Source organism: Larimichthys crocea, chromosome III (genome assembly GCF_000972845.2).
Source record: "Larimichthys crocea isolate SSNF chromosome III, L_crocea_2.0, whole genome shotgun sequence".
Classification (NCBI taxonomy): domain Eukaryota; kingdom Metazoa; phylum Chordata; class Actinopteri; family Sciaenidae; genus Larimichthys; species Larimichthys crocea.
This window is the reverse complement of record NC_040013.1, coordinates 31,878,546-31,895,077: the sequence shown is the minus strand read 5'-3', so window position 1 is coordinate 31,895,077 and position 16,532 is coordinate 31,878,546. Positions and strand designations below refer to the sequence as shown.

Sequence of the window (16,532 nt, the reverse complement as noted above, 5' to 3'; positions counted from 1 at the left end):
GGGCTGAAAAATAATCTGTGAGGAGATGTGAGGTGTTCCAAAAGGATTCTGATGTTGCTTCAACTGGTGCAGGCTGACTCTGCTTCTTTCTGCCTGAGCTTCCTTGGCCCACTTCCACACAAAGGGAATATATGTGTGTGTGCGTGTGTGTGTGTGCACAACCCACTGTAGCTGTGGGGGTGCTCTCTGAACTTTATTCTGTCAGCCCTCTGTCACTCGTCTCAGTGCAGTTGGGTGTTAGGGAGGAGGAAGAGCACTGACAGGTGTCTTCTGTGGGCAACGTCTGCTCAGAAGAGTGATGGCGGAACCTGGGCCTGCACCTAATCACGCAAACCCGCAGCCTCGCTCTGGCAGCCAAAGGTTGGGAAGCGAGGGACAAAAAGCTCCTTTCCCTGGGCAGCGATCAAACTCGAGCCCCAGGCTTGCCTGGAGATGTGACAAGGCCCACTTCCCCTTTTCTCTGCTCCCTCCCATCCTCCCCCCGCTGCCAATCATGTGTCAAACGCTTCACACTCTCGCACGATGCATGCGTTTGTGCGCGTGTGCCGAGCGTATGTGTTTGTCTGTCTACACAAGTGAAAGAGACGTAGAGAAGCGAGAGTCGAAGGGAGACAAAGAGACATACACGGATACAAAGAGCTTCGCAGGACGAGCCGAGCCAGAAACGACCAAATGTACAAGCTAAACGTGGCTTGGAGTAAAGCGAGCCACAATGAGTTACAGTGACTAGCATTACTAGCCAGAGAGAGAAAGATGCCTGGCTAGAGAGGCTGGGTATAGGAGCCAGAGAACTGAACTGCAGCCAACCTGGATGAGGCCTCAGTCCAGATAAGTTGGGACAGTACCAGGGGCCCAGCTACAGCCCGTCAGAGCAGGGAGGAGGGGGAGCAAGTGAATTAGAAAGAAATACAGAGTGAAAAAACAGAAAAGGAGAAAGAGAGAGGGCAGGCTTATAGGCAAAACAGAGAGAGAGAGAGAGAGAGAGAGAGAGAGAGAAAGAGAGAGAGAGAGCAAGAGAGGGGTTTTGAGGCTTTTTAGCTCCGGAGTGGGATGGAGGGGGATGGTTGGAGGGAACTGCTGAGAGTCAGGCAGTGCTGGAGCCGAGGCTCAGAGGCAGGGCCAGGGCTGAGCTGGGGCTGCTGAGAGAGGAGCCAGGGCTAGAGGCCAGAGGAGGGAGGGAGGGGGTGGGGGGGACTGAGAATAGGAGGAGGCTGTGGCAGAGCTGGGGCTGGGGCCAGGGCCAGAGCCAGGGGCCCCAGCTTTAGATTTAGTCAGCTGTTCCCCTGGCCAGCAGCTGGAAGGGAGAGAAATTGGAGGGGAGGTAGCAAGGGGGAAGTCAGCGCAAAGACTTCGGGGGGAGAATTTTAACGGAGAAACGGAAAGTGAGAGGAGATGGAGAAGGAGTAAGGAAGGAGGGGGGGGAATAGCATGGCGATACAGAGGGAGAGAGCACCGAGACCGAGGAAAGCAGGGGGAGAGGGTGGTGTTGGAGGTTTGGAAAGAGGACAGTGGAAAAGCCATTAGATTCCTATGAGAGAGAAAACAGCGCAGAGAGCAGACAGACTGACAGAAGGTGGTTAAGGCTCACTGGCTTCGCAACCACTCTTCCCTTCCTCCCTCACTGGTCCTCCTGCTCCCTCATTCCTCTCTTCCCCTCCCTCCCTCCCTTCCTCCATCCTCCTCCTCCTCCTCCGCCTCCTTCTCCTCTCCTTCCGTCACTGGTGCGCTATTCTCTGGCTACCTCCTTCTCAACCAGTTGTGCTCCAGCAACAGCCCTGCTATTCATTACGCACGACCTGCAGGCATGACCCTAAACACACACCGAGATCCCAAACAGGTGCCCCACACACACACACACACACATGCAGCAGCAGCAAAGGGATCGCAGATGACTGAAGGAGGGTGGGAGGGGGGAAAAGATACGTAGGGAGTGTAGACAGAAGGGCTGAAATGAGAAGAGAGGACTCTCTGTGGCTGCCCCGAGAAGCACTGCAGGAGGAACAACGAGGGAAAAGGGGGACGGAAAGAAGAGAGAGCATTGAAAAGTTGGAGAAAAACCATGTAATTAATGCAGAGCGCATACACGCTTTGTTTCCATAAAAGTGGCGAAATGAGATTTGGAGTGGGAGAGCGAGGGGCAAGGGTTTGCCACGGGGCAAGCAGCCACTGCTAGCAAAGCACTTTATGGTCTATTATATTCCATTCAGATGGACCAGGCGTCTGGGATAAAAGCATTTAGCCTGTGCGTTAGTGAGTGACTCAGCACTTGGAGCCTTCACAGGTGGACCCCCCTCATAACTACACAATGCATATCAATGAAGTGATCCACTCTATACATATGGATCACTCACACCCACACCTATGTCTCCTTTCCCGCCCCCCCCCCCTAGCCTTCTCCTCCACCTATGCCACCTTTTTTTACTCCTCAAACCTTTTACACCTGCTTGTGGAAACACTCTCTATCGGTTGTTTACTCTCTTTTCAGGTGGAAGTAATTCCACCTGCTCTTTTATATGAAAAGAGCAGCGTCCAATAAGGGCTTGAATGGGAGTGGTGTGCCCCAAAATTAAACAAAAAAAAAAGCCAGACAAATGCGATCCTTTCGCACGTTTCATTTTTTTATTAGACTTTTTTCTAAAAAAAAAAATTAAGGGGAGACATTTCTGTGCGTGGCTGGAATAGCCGGCCCATCTTTTCTTCCCCCCCTTTCCTCTCATTTAGTGTTGAGACGGCAGACAGCCCTCCACCCCACCCACCCTCCTTCTATTGCCTTCTCCCCATCACTCTTGTCTCTCCACGGCTCTCCCTCCACCCATCTGCCCTTTTCCTCTTCGCTCTACCTCTACCGCCTCTCTATCTCCTTCTCTTTTCCCCTTGGTGGTGGTTAATGGCACAGGGATCCAGCATGGAATATAGATCAGTGCGAGATGGATGGGGCACCAGGAGCTCCGGCCAGTCCCGTAGGTCCCAGACCAAAGATTAACTAAATATTAGCTGACAGGAAGAGAGAGAGGCAGGGACACAGCTGCAGCTGCTAGTGCCACTGCCGGCAGAACAAATGACAGAGATTGTTTTTAACCACCTTTGCTCTCGGGAGAGGGAGAGACACGTGCGATAAACACACAAAAGATGCAAAAAAATACACGCGCAAACGCATTTGGGGTATACATACTGCCCGCGCACGCGGAGGCACATGCTATCAGAGGCACCCTGGGAGACGAAGTCCACTAATCACATTCTCTCCTCCCCCCCTCTCTGCCAAGCCAAGGCGGATGGCGGGTGTGTTGAGGAGGGGGGGGGGGTGAAGGAATAAATCTTTATTAGGCGATGTGTCCCTGCTTTATCGATCGCTTCGCTCCTTTCCCTCCCCTCCTCCCTCTCCACCCCCCCACCACCCCCACCCCCCCCTTTCTCTCCCCTCCTTTTGTTATTTTAGGCGTGTGTCTGCCATCCAGTCCAATTGAGTCAGGCTGTACATCAGAGAGGACCATTACCCATGTCTCCCTGGGCCTTGGCTGTCACTGGCTGCCAGGGGGGTAGGAGGTGAGGTGATGTAGCCACCCAGGAGGGACAGCTACCCAGCAAAGAGCTAGCCAGACAGACAGGCAGCCAGATAGTACGTTTTGGGCAAGAATGCAGACAGACAGGGTGTCAATAACATAAGAATGGCAGACAGTCATCCTCCACAATGCCAAGGAACAACAATGAACAACTGCACCCAAGTCGCATGGTTCTACGAGCACAGCAGAACCCGATTTATGATGCTAATTTCTCACCAGTCACTAATGATAAAAGGGCGATCATGCTTTTTTCCCCCCACAAAGGCTTACAGCAAAGGATGGACTCCAAAATACTTAGATCCAAAGCCAGCGGCTCCACTGCTAAAAGAAAAAAAAAAGTGCTGGGAGTGGTTTAAAATTTTTGTGACTTTTATGCAAATATAAAAATCATACTTTTTTTATTACCTCACTAAGAATAAAAGCACGCCTACAAAATCCTGATTATTCAAACAAAAGAAGCCAAAGTTCTCGGATGTTTTATTTTGCCTTTGACAAAAGTCGCACAAAGGACTCATAAAACAACTAGAACTGGCAAAATTTTTATTCAAAATCAGGAACTATCTGATCAAAGAATATAAATACGAGATCATGAATTCAGTGCAGCAGCCGAATGACTAACATATAAGGGCATTCAATGCCCGAACCTTAAAAAAAAAAAAGTTCCAGGATGGTATTCAATGCAATGGAAAATATCAGGGAGAGGATCATTTAAAAACTTTAGAGAAAAGACGCCACAGCAAATAGGCCAAGTCCTGTTCCTTTCCTAATTCCAGACCGTGGTAAACAGAGAGCTAAATGTAGAAACAGTGATAGCCTCTGAGGTCTGGATGCAGACTGCTAGCACCGAGCAAAGCAGACAGAGAGCAGGAGCTAACTAGCCAGCTAGCCTTCCTTTGGGAGTTTAGACACAGGAAACACTATGGAAACATGCTGTATCTAGATAGGGGCAGTGTAAATAAGATATGAGTTTCTATTGCCTGGCTTGGGAAATGAAACTGGAAAATTGAGAAGGGGGGAGAAAAAGAGATCATCTTATAAACACGGGGGGAAGGAATGCACAGAAGAGAAGGAGGAGAGACACGGGCAGGTATGGAGAGATTAGGAGGAGAAGAGCAAGAAAATAAGACAACAGAAGAGATGAAGGGCAGGGATGAGATAAGAAAAAAAACAGCGAGCAAGTGAGGAAATGAGCAAGAAAGAAAAACCAAAGAACTCCTTCAAGACCAAACTATTTAGAAGGGCAAACTAAATTCCATAGTCAGTTGAAAGCTTCTCCTCTCCTTCCCTTTGAATCTCTCTCATTCTCTTCTCTCTTTGTCAGCCTCTGTCTCTCATGCCTGGAGAGCCTTTCTAGCTCTATTCAGCTCTACCACAGAGCAGTGAATGCATGTCTCACATGCCACACAGCCACCTCACACTCTCATGGTCTCCTCCTCTGCATAGCTCGCACGGCACTTGAGCCTGCCGGGCAAGAAGAGAGAGAGAGAAGGGGGTAAACTCCCCCCCCCTCTCAACCTGGCTCGGATTCCCAATTGTTCCACAAGAAATAACTGGGCATACACTCACTGTCATGTGGGACTGAGCTCTCATGTGAGAAATTGCTTATTGGAACATGCAAAAGACACTTTCAATCAAGCAAGCAGTCTTTTTCCTTTAGTCAGGTGCTGTTTATTGGAAAACAATAATGTGTGCACGGGCTCCATCTTTCAAGTAGAGCAATCGCACACTGGAGGGACAATCTGACCAGATTGACCTCTGACTTTAGTAAATCCCTAGGGGGTCAAGTGAAGAGGTCAACATTGGGCCAGCTCAATGCTGGGGGAGGGACCAGTCAATGAGTGAACACCTCTGTCTGCATGTGTGTGTGTGTGTGATAGGGGTCAGTGGCAGGTAAACCCTCATGCTCTGCTGTTGTTTATTCTAAGGCGCCTTCGCACTGGCACCGCGAGAAAAGCGTGCGTCTAAAAGCATGCATGCAAGCGTATGTGTGTGTGCACGTGCGCACAAGAGTGGAAATGGGATCGGGTGAGAACGATGACAGACGGGAATGTCATCCACCCTCTTATCGTTAACATGCCTCACCTTTATTCAGCCTGACACACACACGGCCATAAACACACTCACTGAGCCATTAACACACAAAGACCAACACTCACATGCTCGCATTCACACCTAGTTAAAAACAGGCTGAAGGAATTCACCTTTACTTACAATCCTGTGTAACAATATTTGACTATTTGTGTCCAGGAAAGCTGCTTGTAGGGCAAATCAACTCTCCAGTATCAACCCCAACAATCATTTACAATATCACCAAGAGTCAAAGCGTTGACTTGTTGACCTTGGTGGCCTCCTTTCAGCCAGCAGAGTCTATGGTAAGAGTTAGTTTGATGTAGATTAGGCACGACTGGCCAAAGTCGAGATATTCTTTGGTTTACCCTTCATTTTTATCTGGGATGGATCAAAAATATTGCACTTAATCTGGGACAACAGCAGGTAACTTTCTACTCTCTCACTCTCTCTCTCTTTCTACTCTGTCTCTCTTTCTCTCTCTCTGTCTCTTTACACATACACAAACACTCACACAGAAATCGTTTGTAGCCTTTGGGCTGATCCAAAGCTGTTTGGCTTCTGGGGAGAAACAGCTGTTGACCAAACTGCACAGAGAGGCTCTGTTCTGTGGCAACAGTGAAAGCATGTGTAGTCTTTAACACATATTCTCATACTCACGTATAACACACACACACAAACACACACACACACACAAACACACAGTATACATACATTGAACCTTCCACTGCAGTGAGCACTGTCTTGGACTGCTTTGTGCTTATTTCAGCAGCCCATTGGTGCAAAGAGGAATTCATTAAAAAGAAAAAAAAAAGTGAAAGGGAGCATTAGATAGGAGAACGCTGAGTGCTGCATTCCCCTGTTGTTATTATTGCCAAATCGAACAGAGAAGGGCGGCTGGTAATAAAAGTCATTAAATGAAATAGAAAAAAACAGCTTTTAATAGGGCCTTGTCGTTGTGGATTTAGTAGCCCTTCTATCGCCTGCCCCCTCTGCTCACACAGAAGAGAGGGGCAGGAGCACTGTGGAAGGAGCACTGGATTCCTAGACAGAGTCAGCCAGCCGAGGAGCTGTGCTGACGCACACCCAGCAGCCACAGTCTGGGACAGGAGACAAGTCAAGCTGGAACGGGGACTGGGGCAGACGTTAGAGAGCTCATGCTGGAACTTTATTACTTTAGCTGGTTTATTTTAACAGGGGCAATGCAGGCTGATCTTGTACATTGAGCGTCTCTGAAAATGAGCCAGCATTAGCGTGCAGGGTAATTTTGAAACCTAGTCTTTGGGCAACTTGGTAATAAGCCTGGGAGTGTGGCAGACACATGGTGGCTAAGGCTGGAACTGGGAGCGGTGATTTAAGAGGGGCAGGGAGGAAACAGCTATGTCTGGGAGCAGGAATGGCACTGGGAGGGAGGCTGGCTCCAGTCAGGTGGAAGGGCTGGTAATAAGGCAGACAAAGCAAGCCTGAGATGGCAGAAGGACTAATGGTACATCATGGGTACAGTTTTTGGAAATGTAAAGAGCAGGAGACCGTTATTGCTGGGTGTAGAAGCTGGAACATGACTGGCTAGGGGAAGTTATGGTCTGTGGTGGGAATAATCTATCTAGAGGCACATCTGGGTCTGGGAATGGGGTTTGGTTTGGAGTTGGGGATGTGACAACCGTTGGGACCTTCTGGAAACTTCGGATGTACTGGGAACACAACAGAGGCTGCAAAGGAACCAGTGGTCATCTATCACTGAATGGGTAGAGTACAGCAATGTCAGGGTTTGCTTTATGGGTTTGGTCCTTGAGGGGGCCACCCAGACTGTACTCTGTCTGTAAGTAATCGAAGGCGGAAATTGAGCTTGTGCTGAAACTCATTATGGAGTAGAATGAAAGTAATTATCACGTAAACACATTTCAGATTTACAGTGCTCATAACGTCAGTTTCCATGGAAGATATTCTGCACAACTAGACGTAAACAAAAATCTAACCGATGGATATTGCACAGGAAACAAGCGTGATATTAAAGTGAAAACAATAAAAATATGTATATAGTGTGCGATATTGTGTCTATACAAACATCTGGATGTATACTGTACACACACACACAAATAGAGGCTAAGCTAACTTGTTTCCATTACACGCCGGCTGAAATTCATCTATCTTCTTTCCATTCAATGAACATAATGGGACAAAGGCCTAGAATCCGCTTTTCTCACATACACACAGTCACAGAGAGAGCGCTAGAGAGCACTTTCCCCAAAGACTCAGTGTCTCTTCACATGGATGTGGTTGCTGCCCCTCTTTTCTCTCTCCCCCTTGGACAGTCATTTGTTTACACTAGCTCTAGGCTCAGCCATGTTTCCATGACGATACAAGCCCAGGGATAGTCACATGGCTGGGGGCACCGGATCCAGGATCACCGCTCCTTTAACGGTCTCACCTTAGACACACTGGGCCAGAAACGACATCTGATTAACAGACTTACTTTCCTGTGGTTCCTCAAAAAGAAGCTCTCCTTGCCTTGTTGTTTAGAATAACAACAAACATTTTTCGGGGGGGAATAAAGTCCTGAGTTATATTGTGTCTGCAGCTCCTTAAGTCCTGAGTCATAAGTCGAGCCTCTTTACAGCATATTGGTCTTGCACAGAAAAAAAAAGAAAACACAGAATATTCGGAAGCGCTCTGTCTCTGTCTCTCTGTCTTTGGTGGCAGGCATGTGGGCTCATTCTCGACGGGCATTGTAAAAAGATAAAGGAGCTCTCTAACCTAACAGGAAAATAAAACCAGATCCACCCACATGAAAAGAAACAGCCCACACACAAACAAAAAGAATAAGCCCTCAACCACCAAAAATCCTAGCTCAGCCTGATAGCGTCTCGCAGACAACATGCTCATGCAAGATTTACGTTTGGCATCTTAAATTCTGCACCTTCGTGGACAAAATGCTTGAAATGTCGATGTGGGCTCTTTGAAAAGCCTTGTGAATTCTTAGTTCAAAAAAAAAAAAGGTGCCGAGTACAAAAATGCGTGTGTGTGTTTGCGTGCACGAGTGTGTTCTTGCACAAACATGCTTGGTTCTTACTCCACCTTTGTAAGTGGTACAGATTCCTCCTTGGCATTTGGCTTACTGCTTTGTCACACAAACAATAACCTACTAGTGTATGCAAATATTCTTTGTTGTTTTATCAGCCCCCTTTGTTTTGTGGGTGTTGTCTGAGCCCATGTATTGTATTGTCGTATATTATGTTTCTTCCACCTAGAAGCGCGTGTGATTTAAAGTAAATCATTCACACACCTAAACAGTAGCTTCAGGAGGGTCTGCGTTATGATTTTCGCCATCTGTGTTACAGGAGGAGGAACAGGTTAAAAAACAGGGAACCACCAGCCTGGTTGTTATTTCACCGTTTCATTGATATGATAAAAAAAAAAAAAAAAGAGTGTGAGAGAGAGAGAGAGTAGATGACGCAGAAACCTAATTAAGATTCTCCAGAGCGTGAACAAATTAACCTGAGTTATGAGCATGCAAGACAGACACACACATATGCGAGCACGCACCAATTCGTCTCTGAAATAGGTGGAGCAGAGGAGGATGACATTCACACTCAAACAGGCATGACTGCCATGGACATTCAGTGATAATTTTAGGCAGCGGAAAAGCAAAATGTTATAGGCTATCTAGTCCTACAACACCACCATGGAAAATACACCAAAATAGGCTACGGGATATGCGTATCTACTTTAATTCTACTTGAATTTAAAACAGCCTCGGCGAAGTGTCGACCTCATCACTCAGATTTGGGGCAGCAGCATGATAAAATGACATGTAGCTTCATGTGAAAAATTTGCCTAACAAGGAGAACTGGATAAATAGGCTCTAGCATGTAGCTTACGCTAATGACATTGCAGAGAGGGACATATGCCAGGCATCAGTATGTCACTCCATAGGGACATGGGGCTTACGGTAACAGGATAGTAAGAGTGAGGTGGTGGTGGTGGTGTGTGCGCGGTGGTGGTGGAGGTGGGGGGTTATGTTGTTTTTTTACCTCCTGGCACAAAGCCTTGGGGGCAGACGGGGAAGGGGGTTGTTAGAAATAAGTGGATGAAGGGTCAGAGGGAGGAGGAGGAGGAGCAGGACAGTGCATGTCATAAATGAATGAGAGACGAGGGGATGAACTTGACCCAGACTTGAGGCTAAAACAGGAAGGAGGGTAATGAAGTGCAAACATGCTTTGTCATGCCATGTTAGAGCCATAGGATTAGAATTCTATAATTAGAGGACGGGGCACCATAATACTAGCCTTCCTTTCAGCATGATGAGCTGCTGAGTCTAAATTACACAAGGGGGCCGGAGAACAGATGCTGTGATCAGAACAGGCAGCTCTGGAAATTTTGTATACCCGGTAAACGATGCTCAGTTGTGGCATTGATTGACAGTCTTAGAAAAAAACTGGCACATCGGTGAGATTTACTGATGTTTCTGTGATCAGCTTGTGACAATCTAATTTTTTTTTGACAGACAGCTGTTGTTATGGGACCGTTCTCCTAAGCAACATGCATGTTTCATTTTATTCATTTGCAGTTTTTTATGTATTATTACAACACGAGCAGGTAAGGGTTAGGTATGTGTTCCACTACCTGGTCAGTGGCTGACAAATTCATCACTGATTTGACAGCGGGAGAGGGCTGAAGCTGGCTTATTATAACACTGCTATAACAGGAGGAGCAGTGGACTGCTAGATAACGCTCGCATTCATATATGAATATTTATCTGGAAGGCTGGCATTGGAACAGATGAGCTCGCATGGGAGAAAGAACAACCCATCCATCTCACTCTCTTCCCTTCTCTGTGCTTCATTCTTTACTTTCTTACATCCCCTTCTCTTGCAATCACCATTTCAATGCCTCTTTCCTCTTTTGCATTTCCACCCACTTTCTCCCTCTAGGCTTCCCCTCTTTTTCTTGATATCACCCGATCTATTGCTCTTCCCCTTAAACGCCATTCCCCCTATCCGTTCTCTCTGCAGCACTGATGTATGGAAAGAGATGGAGGAGAGAGAGAGAGAAAAAAAGGAAAAAGCCTGTGATTAATGTCTTTGAGAAAAAGATAAATAATCACAGGAGACTGGGGGCTGGTAGTTGGCCTTAGGGGAGTAAATATGGAGAGTTTTATAGCTGCTCACTTGGGAGAGAGGGAGGTGGAGGAGGAGATGAGAGGGGGAGGAGAGGAATACGGCGACAGCAGATCCATTCAAGTATATTAGCTCCCCCCCCCCCCCCCCCCCACCCCCCCCATACACAATAACCTCCACATCTATTCTATTGCTCTACTGTCTTTCATCATCAACACTGAGTCCCATCCCACTGACAGCACACACATAAGAAGCCACACAAAGCAATGCACGCCTGTGTGCACACACCCTCACAACCACCCTGCACTTTTTTTTTTTTCCAGGCCAGACCCCACTGTATGTGTTTGATGGGCCAATACATGTGGTGTGTGATGTGGCTGACAGCCCCCTCCCATGCTGCCCTGCTTTTAAGCCCTCATCCTCCAGTGGCTGCCTGTCCCCTGGAGTAGATTGCATCTTTTATTTATCATTTTCCCTTCCTTTGCTTTATCTATGCCAGCTTTAAAAAAAAAAAAAAAAAAAAAAAAAATCTGGGGCGAAAATTGCAATCAGCATAACATGCCCTCCTCCTGCTGTGTACTCGCCTGTCATCCTCCACTCTCTATGAGCATGCAGGATGAGACTGACAGCCCGTGCAGACGAAGACACACACACACACATGCACAGATGCATGCACAACCCCCCTCTGTGTTTATCAAACCCCCACACATACTCCATACACGCTCTCTCTTTCACACACACAAAAACATATGCATGGCCAAGGGAAAAAAATGACCCTGTTACCCTCTTTGTCACTATTTCTTACTATTTTCCAAAGCACTCACACACACACACACACATATCTCCTCACTGACGCCTTGCACTGTTTTACCTTGTGCTGAGTGTTTAGTTTCCTAAAGCCCCAAAAGAGTGAGCACACAAATGAGTCTAATGCTGGGGAATCTGGTAAACAGGCCAGAGAGGGAGGGAGAGCTGCCTGCCTGTCTGCCTGCTCCATGGCTACTATTGTGCACTGCACATTCTCTGAGCCCACAAGAGCTGAAGCCATCTCCACACAGATTCTTTGGAGGGATAGTAAGCCAAGAAGTGAAAGAGAGAGAGAGGGAGAGGGAGCAAGGGGAGCAGGGGAGAAAGATAGAGAGGGTGAGGGAGGAGGAAGAAGATCATGCATAAAATCTTGTTTGCAGAATGCATTAAGATTCAGATGAACTGGGGGGGGGCTGTGGGGGGGGTTAATGGGATTAGAATCCTGAACCGTTTCCAAGGGTGGGGAGTCGGATTGACAGCTGAGTCTATTGCACTGACGATTGCAGTGAAATATTGTGGCTCTGGCAAAGGCAACCAGCCAGGCAAAAGGGAGGCAAGTAAGCAGGCAAAGGGGGGTTGCTGAGCCCTTACAGCACCTCTGTTTACTCCGAGCTTTACCACAAATAATGCAGCAGAGAGAGAGAGAGAGAGAGAAATGCATCTTTCCCTTTTTACCAGCTGCATATAGCCTGGGCTTTAACTGAACACTGGGAAAGGCAGCAGCAAAAGCTCCAGCCTGTCTCACAAAGGTGTTTGGCAAACAAAATAGAAGCACTGTGGCTTTAAATCGCCGTCCCCTCCCACCCTTTCTAAATATCGTCTATTTAGCCAGCGGTGAAAAGATATAGGGGGCTTTTGTCTGCGTTACCCATTGGTGGGGGCATGGAGAGCTGGAAAGACATAAAAATAGGAACAAAGTGCTAAGCTTCCAATTGGGATGGCTCTGGGCAATTCAATGCGCGCAGCTCAGTGGGCAAAAACAAGGAGAAGTGGGCTACTATTACGGGCTTATCTGAAAATAGGCTATTCTCACACACAGCTATATGGCAGACTGGTGTGGAAATACCCTGCATTGTTTATAATACACAAGGCAAAAGGGAGGAAAGCACAAGCCCTTTAAAAGTCTGGCACGGTTCCATAGAAAAAGACAAACGCTGCGAGTTAGATGTTTTGTTGATCACAGGCTGTTTTCCTGCGTTATTGTAACGTTATAGTCCACTCACCGACTTGCAATACGTTGTCCACCCAGCCACCCTCCAGCAGAGTGACACCCCGTAGGAAAGGCAGCTGGGTCTCGTCATTATTGTCCCCGCTAGTTCCACTTTCCTCTCCTCCAGCGTTGAAAGAGGAATACATACAGATCTCCTTCTCGCTTCTCGGGAATGACCAGTATACGATCCTCCGCTGGACGGGTTCCGGGATCCTCTCGAATCGCTCCTCCACCCTCTGAAACGGCCACTTCTCCGCGACTCTGCGCGCCGCGATGTCGAGCAACGACTCGGGGTTGTGCGTTTTTCCATTCCCCGACCCTCCCGGAGCGGACCCTGCACCGCCACACAGAACTCCTCCAGCCCGCTGCCCCTGCCTGCACGCCGGGTTGTAGCCGGGCCTGCAGCAGAGCCGCTTGGCTGGGGGCTGCTGGACTCGCTCGGCCATGATCGCACCGCTTCCAACCTGAAGCGCAGTTCCTCTCCGATCATATAAACGGGATAAGGAAGAGAAAAGGGCAATCTCGCACCGATTGTTTGCCGTACATGGAGAGACTGCCCTTATTTGGAAAGGTAGGCGGCGCTTGCGAGTTCCGTGAAGTCCTTTGTGTTGTCAAAGTAACCGGGATGGGCGGGATCCTGGAGCGCTGCCAGCGCACGAGTGGCGCTATAAAAGGAACTGGAGGCGGAATTCCCGAACGTCGGCAAATCCTTTGTGAAGCCGTCCGGGAGCGCGAGGGCGGAGCCCCGGCGGCCGACGGCCTTTGAAGTTTCCTTCTTATTTGAGTTTAAAGGCGGGGACTTAATCCAGGGGCGGTCTCGCAGTTTCCCACAGGGGTAAAAGGGGGCAAGAAAACTGACTTTTTTTTCCTTTGGAGCCTGTGCTACCACCCCGGGCTCTAGGATCTTCAATAACAACGTGGTGCTTGTTTTCGATTCTTTTAGTCCAAAGGACTCTGAGCTGTAAAGGGCGTGGGAGGAGTGAACATAAAGATATAGAGCTGGACATGCCTGTCCTCTGCAGTCACTAATCAGTCTTTTTTTTTTTTTTTTTTTTTTTTTTTTTTTTTTTTTTTTTTTTTTTTTTGGTCAGCTGTTTGGCATTTGCTTGCTGTGCTGCAGCCTGTACAGACAATTAATCACAGACACACCGAAAGGCAAACTCTCTCACACTCACTTACAGAATATTTACGGTGACACAAAGCTTTGCTCTGCAGATTTAACCCAGATGATGTCATCAAGGGTTACCTTGAATTAAATTATAAGATGTGAAACTGGAGTTTGAGTGACATGGCTTTTTTTTATTTATGTAAAAGACATAAACAATCCAGGATCCATGGAGCTTTGTCCATATTTAACTATAAATCTACTGCTACGTCAGTTTGGATCATTAGTTCTTTAAGTTTCTCTTAAGTTTCCAAACTTTATGAAAGTGGAACAATGATTTTCTGGAGTTCCCTCTTTAACTGACTTAATCACTACAGTTGTTGAGTCTATCAACTTGCAACAGAAAAAAAGAAGAAAAAAAGGGAATCAAAGGATGGTGAAAATTCCTCAAGGTCTGGCCAGACTAGTGGTTTTTCTTGTAACCATTATGACACACACCGCTAGTGGAGCTGGTAAACTATAAATTGTGGTGCAGTCATTTTATGGTCCTCCTCCCTGTCTGTTGATAATGTTAGTTCCATAGCTGTGTCATGAAAAGGGGGCCTACTTCTGTAGGAGTAAAACAGTCATCAGGGGTTTAGGGTGCGGCTTCAATGCCCACCCCCTGGGTTCTCCCCGCCTGGAGACACAGCTAGCAGAAGCTAATAATTAAGTATATAACAAAAAAGCCACCAGAATGGGGATATTTTTCTAAATTGTCTATAAAACCTGGCCAAAACTATGCTGGTAAACCGGTATGTGTGTTTGCAATATGTCTGCATGTGTTCTCAGCTGCCCCTCTCCTTCCTCTGTGAGTAGGTCTAAAAGGCTGGCCTTTGAACTGCTCTGAAAGTGATCCATGCCGTATGGACAGAGCAGATGTGGCCTAACCTGATTTGGTTTCAATACTTCCCCACAGGAAGTTCACAAAGCCAGCAGGTCCTCCTTTGTTATGTTAGTCATCTTTCTCAGAGGGCCAGCGAAGTCTTTGCTTTTTTAGAAAAAAACAAAAAACAAAAAGAAAACACAACACAATTATTGCCTTATTGTGAGCTTATTTCAGAGCAGTTCCACAAATGATCAGGAGTTTCAGCAACAGCTTAGACGTCATCTGATTCTATATCCAGTAACAAAGTGGACAATGCCATGTTTTTTCAAGTTGTTAATCTGTATCCAATATTTTCATATCATATGTTCCTGTATATCCACAAATAAGAGAGTGCTACCCAAAATCTACAGAAAAAAACTGTTATCTTATTAATCAAACATATTCATCAATGACATGATATTTAATTTGATTTAAGTGAAATTCATCTTATAAAACCTCCATTAAACAAATTCTAGGTACCTAGGTACTTTCATAACACCATGTTCATATTCTTAAAATATGTGTATGTAAGAGCAATAAACACTGTGGTTGGTATGTTGGTATGTATGTATTATATTCTCTATATATCTATTACTTCAGTTTCACCCACTCTTCTGCATCTTTTGTATGGTTTACCAGTATTACTGGAGGTTCTTCTGTGATCTGTTCCCGTCAAGCTTTTTAACATTAACATAAAAAAATAATGGGCTCACTGAGAGCATTAAATTATCTTAGTAATTATGCATAGACCTCCAACTACCACAACGCTGTATGGCTACACAAATTGTAGGCTTCAACGTTATAGCAAAAGCATTGCGTTAAGTACTGCTTGATATTAGGTTTTCTGTTTACAAGAAAGAAGTCAAGCATGTTAGGCAATCATAATAACTAAAGGAGAGAGTGTTATGCTGATTTTAATGCTTTTAGTGCAGTTTGATAGTTTATAAATTCCGGCTCCAGCTATAAAGAACTACATTTCCCATGTTTTAAGGGATGCGTCATATCCAATCACGAGCCAGCGGTAAGTCGGGACCACACCAGTCACACTTCCCGGAACAGGGAGGAGCTGTTACTTATTATCGTGGATATTAATACAAATTGACTGCACTTTGGTAAGTTTATTTTGTATTTAGTTCGTTTTTTTCTCACCACTGACCAACATGAAACGATATTTTCGTCTTTCCGTCATGTTCATTATCGTTGCGCTGCGCTCTTTAGCTCTTAAAGGCCGTTATGTAGGGGCGGGCTAGCTGGCGTTGCTAACGTTAGTATATATATATAAATGTAAAATCTCTCATCCAAATCTCAGAAATTCACTTCTTATCCAAGTGACGGACGACGTGCATGTTGTTTTATTAGTTTGTTTCGGGCTTTAGCCACAGTAAATGGTTCCCGTTGTTTTGTTTTTTTCTCTGAACACAGCTAGCCTATGCTAGTTAGCTCGGTTGCACTCGGTTAGCGGTGACTTGACGCTGGTTATTAATTAGCAGCTCAACAAGTAGCGATAATGTTAATTAAATGGCTCGATTAAACTATATTAATGATCTGATTCGTCATGGCCAGCGTGGAGCTTTGTGATACTAGTTATGGTTATGATGTGAAAAGCAGTTGCATGATGTAACTTTCTGTTTATTTTCAGTGAGTTAATCTGTAATTAACTAGCTGCTTATTACAAGGCTAGTTGTTTTTTTGTTTTGTTTTTTGGGGTGTGGCCGTGTAGATATTTGTCGTTTGTTGTTGGTTATATTTTGACAATATT

The 16,532-nt window shown here is 46.3% G+C and overlaps 1 protein-coding gene across 1 annotated transcript in view; it reads right to left on the bottom strand.

Moving 5' to 3' along the window:
* The window catches only part of LOC104922960 (zinc finger SWIM domain-containing protein 6), a 44,255-nt gene extending 29,547 nt beyond the window's left edge, over positions 1-14,708 (bottom strand). The window contains exon 1 of the mRNA XM_019259868.2: positions 12,775-14,708. Coding sequence (XP_019115413.2) covers positions 12,775-13,207 — 433 coding nt within the window. The 5' untranslated portion in view covers positions 13,208-14,708. The remainder of the gene's footprint in view (positions 1-12,774) is intronic.
* Between the last annotated feature and the right edge of the window lie 1,824 nt (positions 14,709-16,532).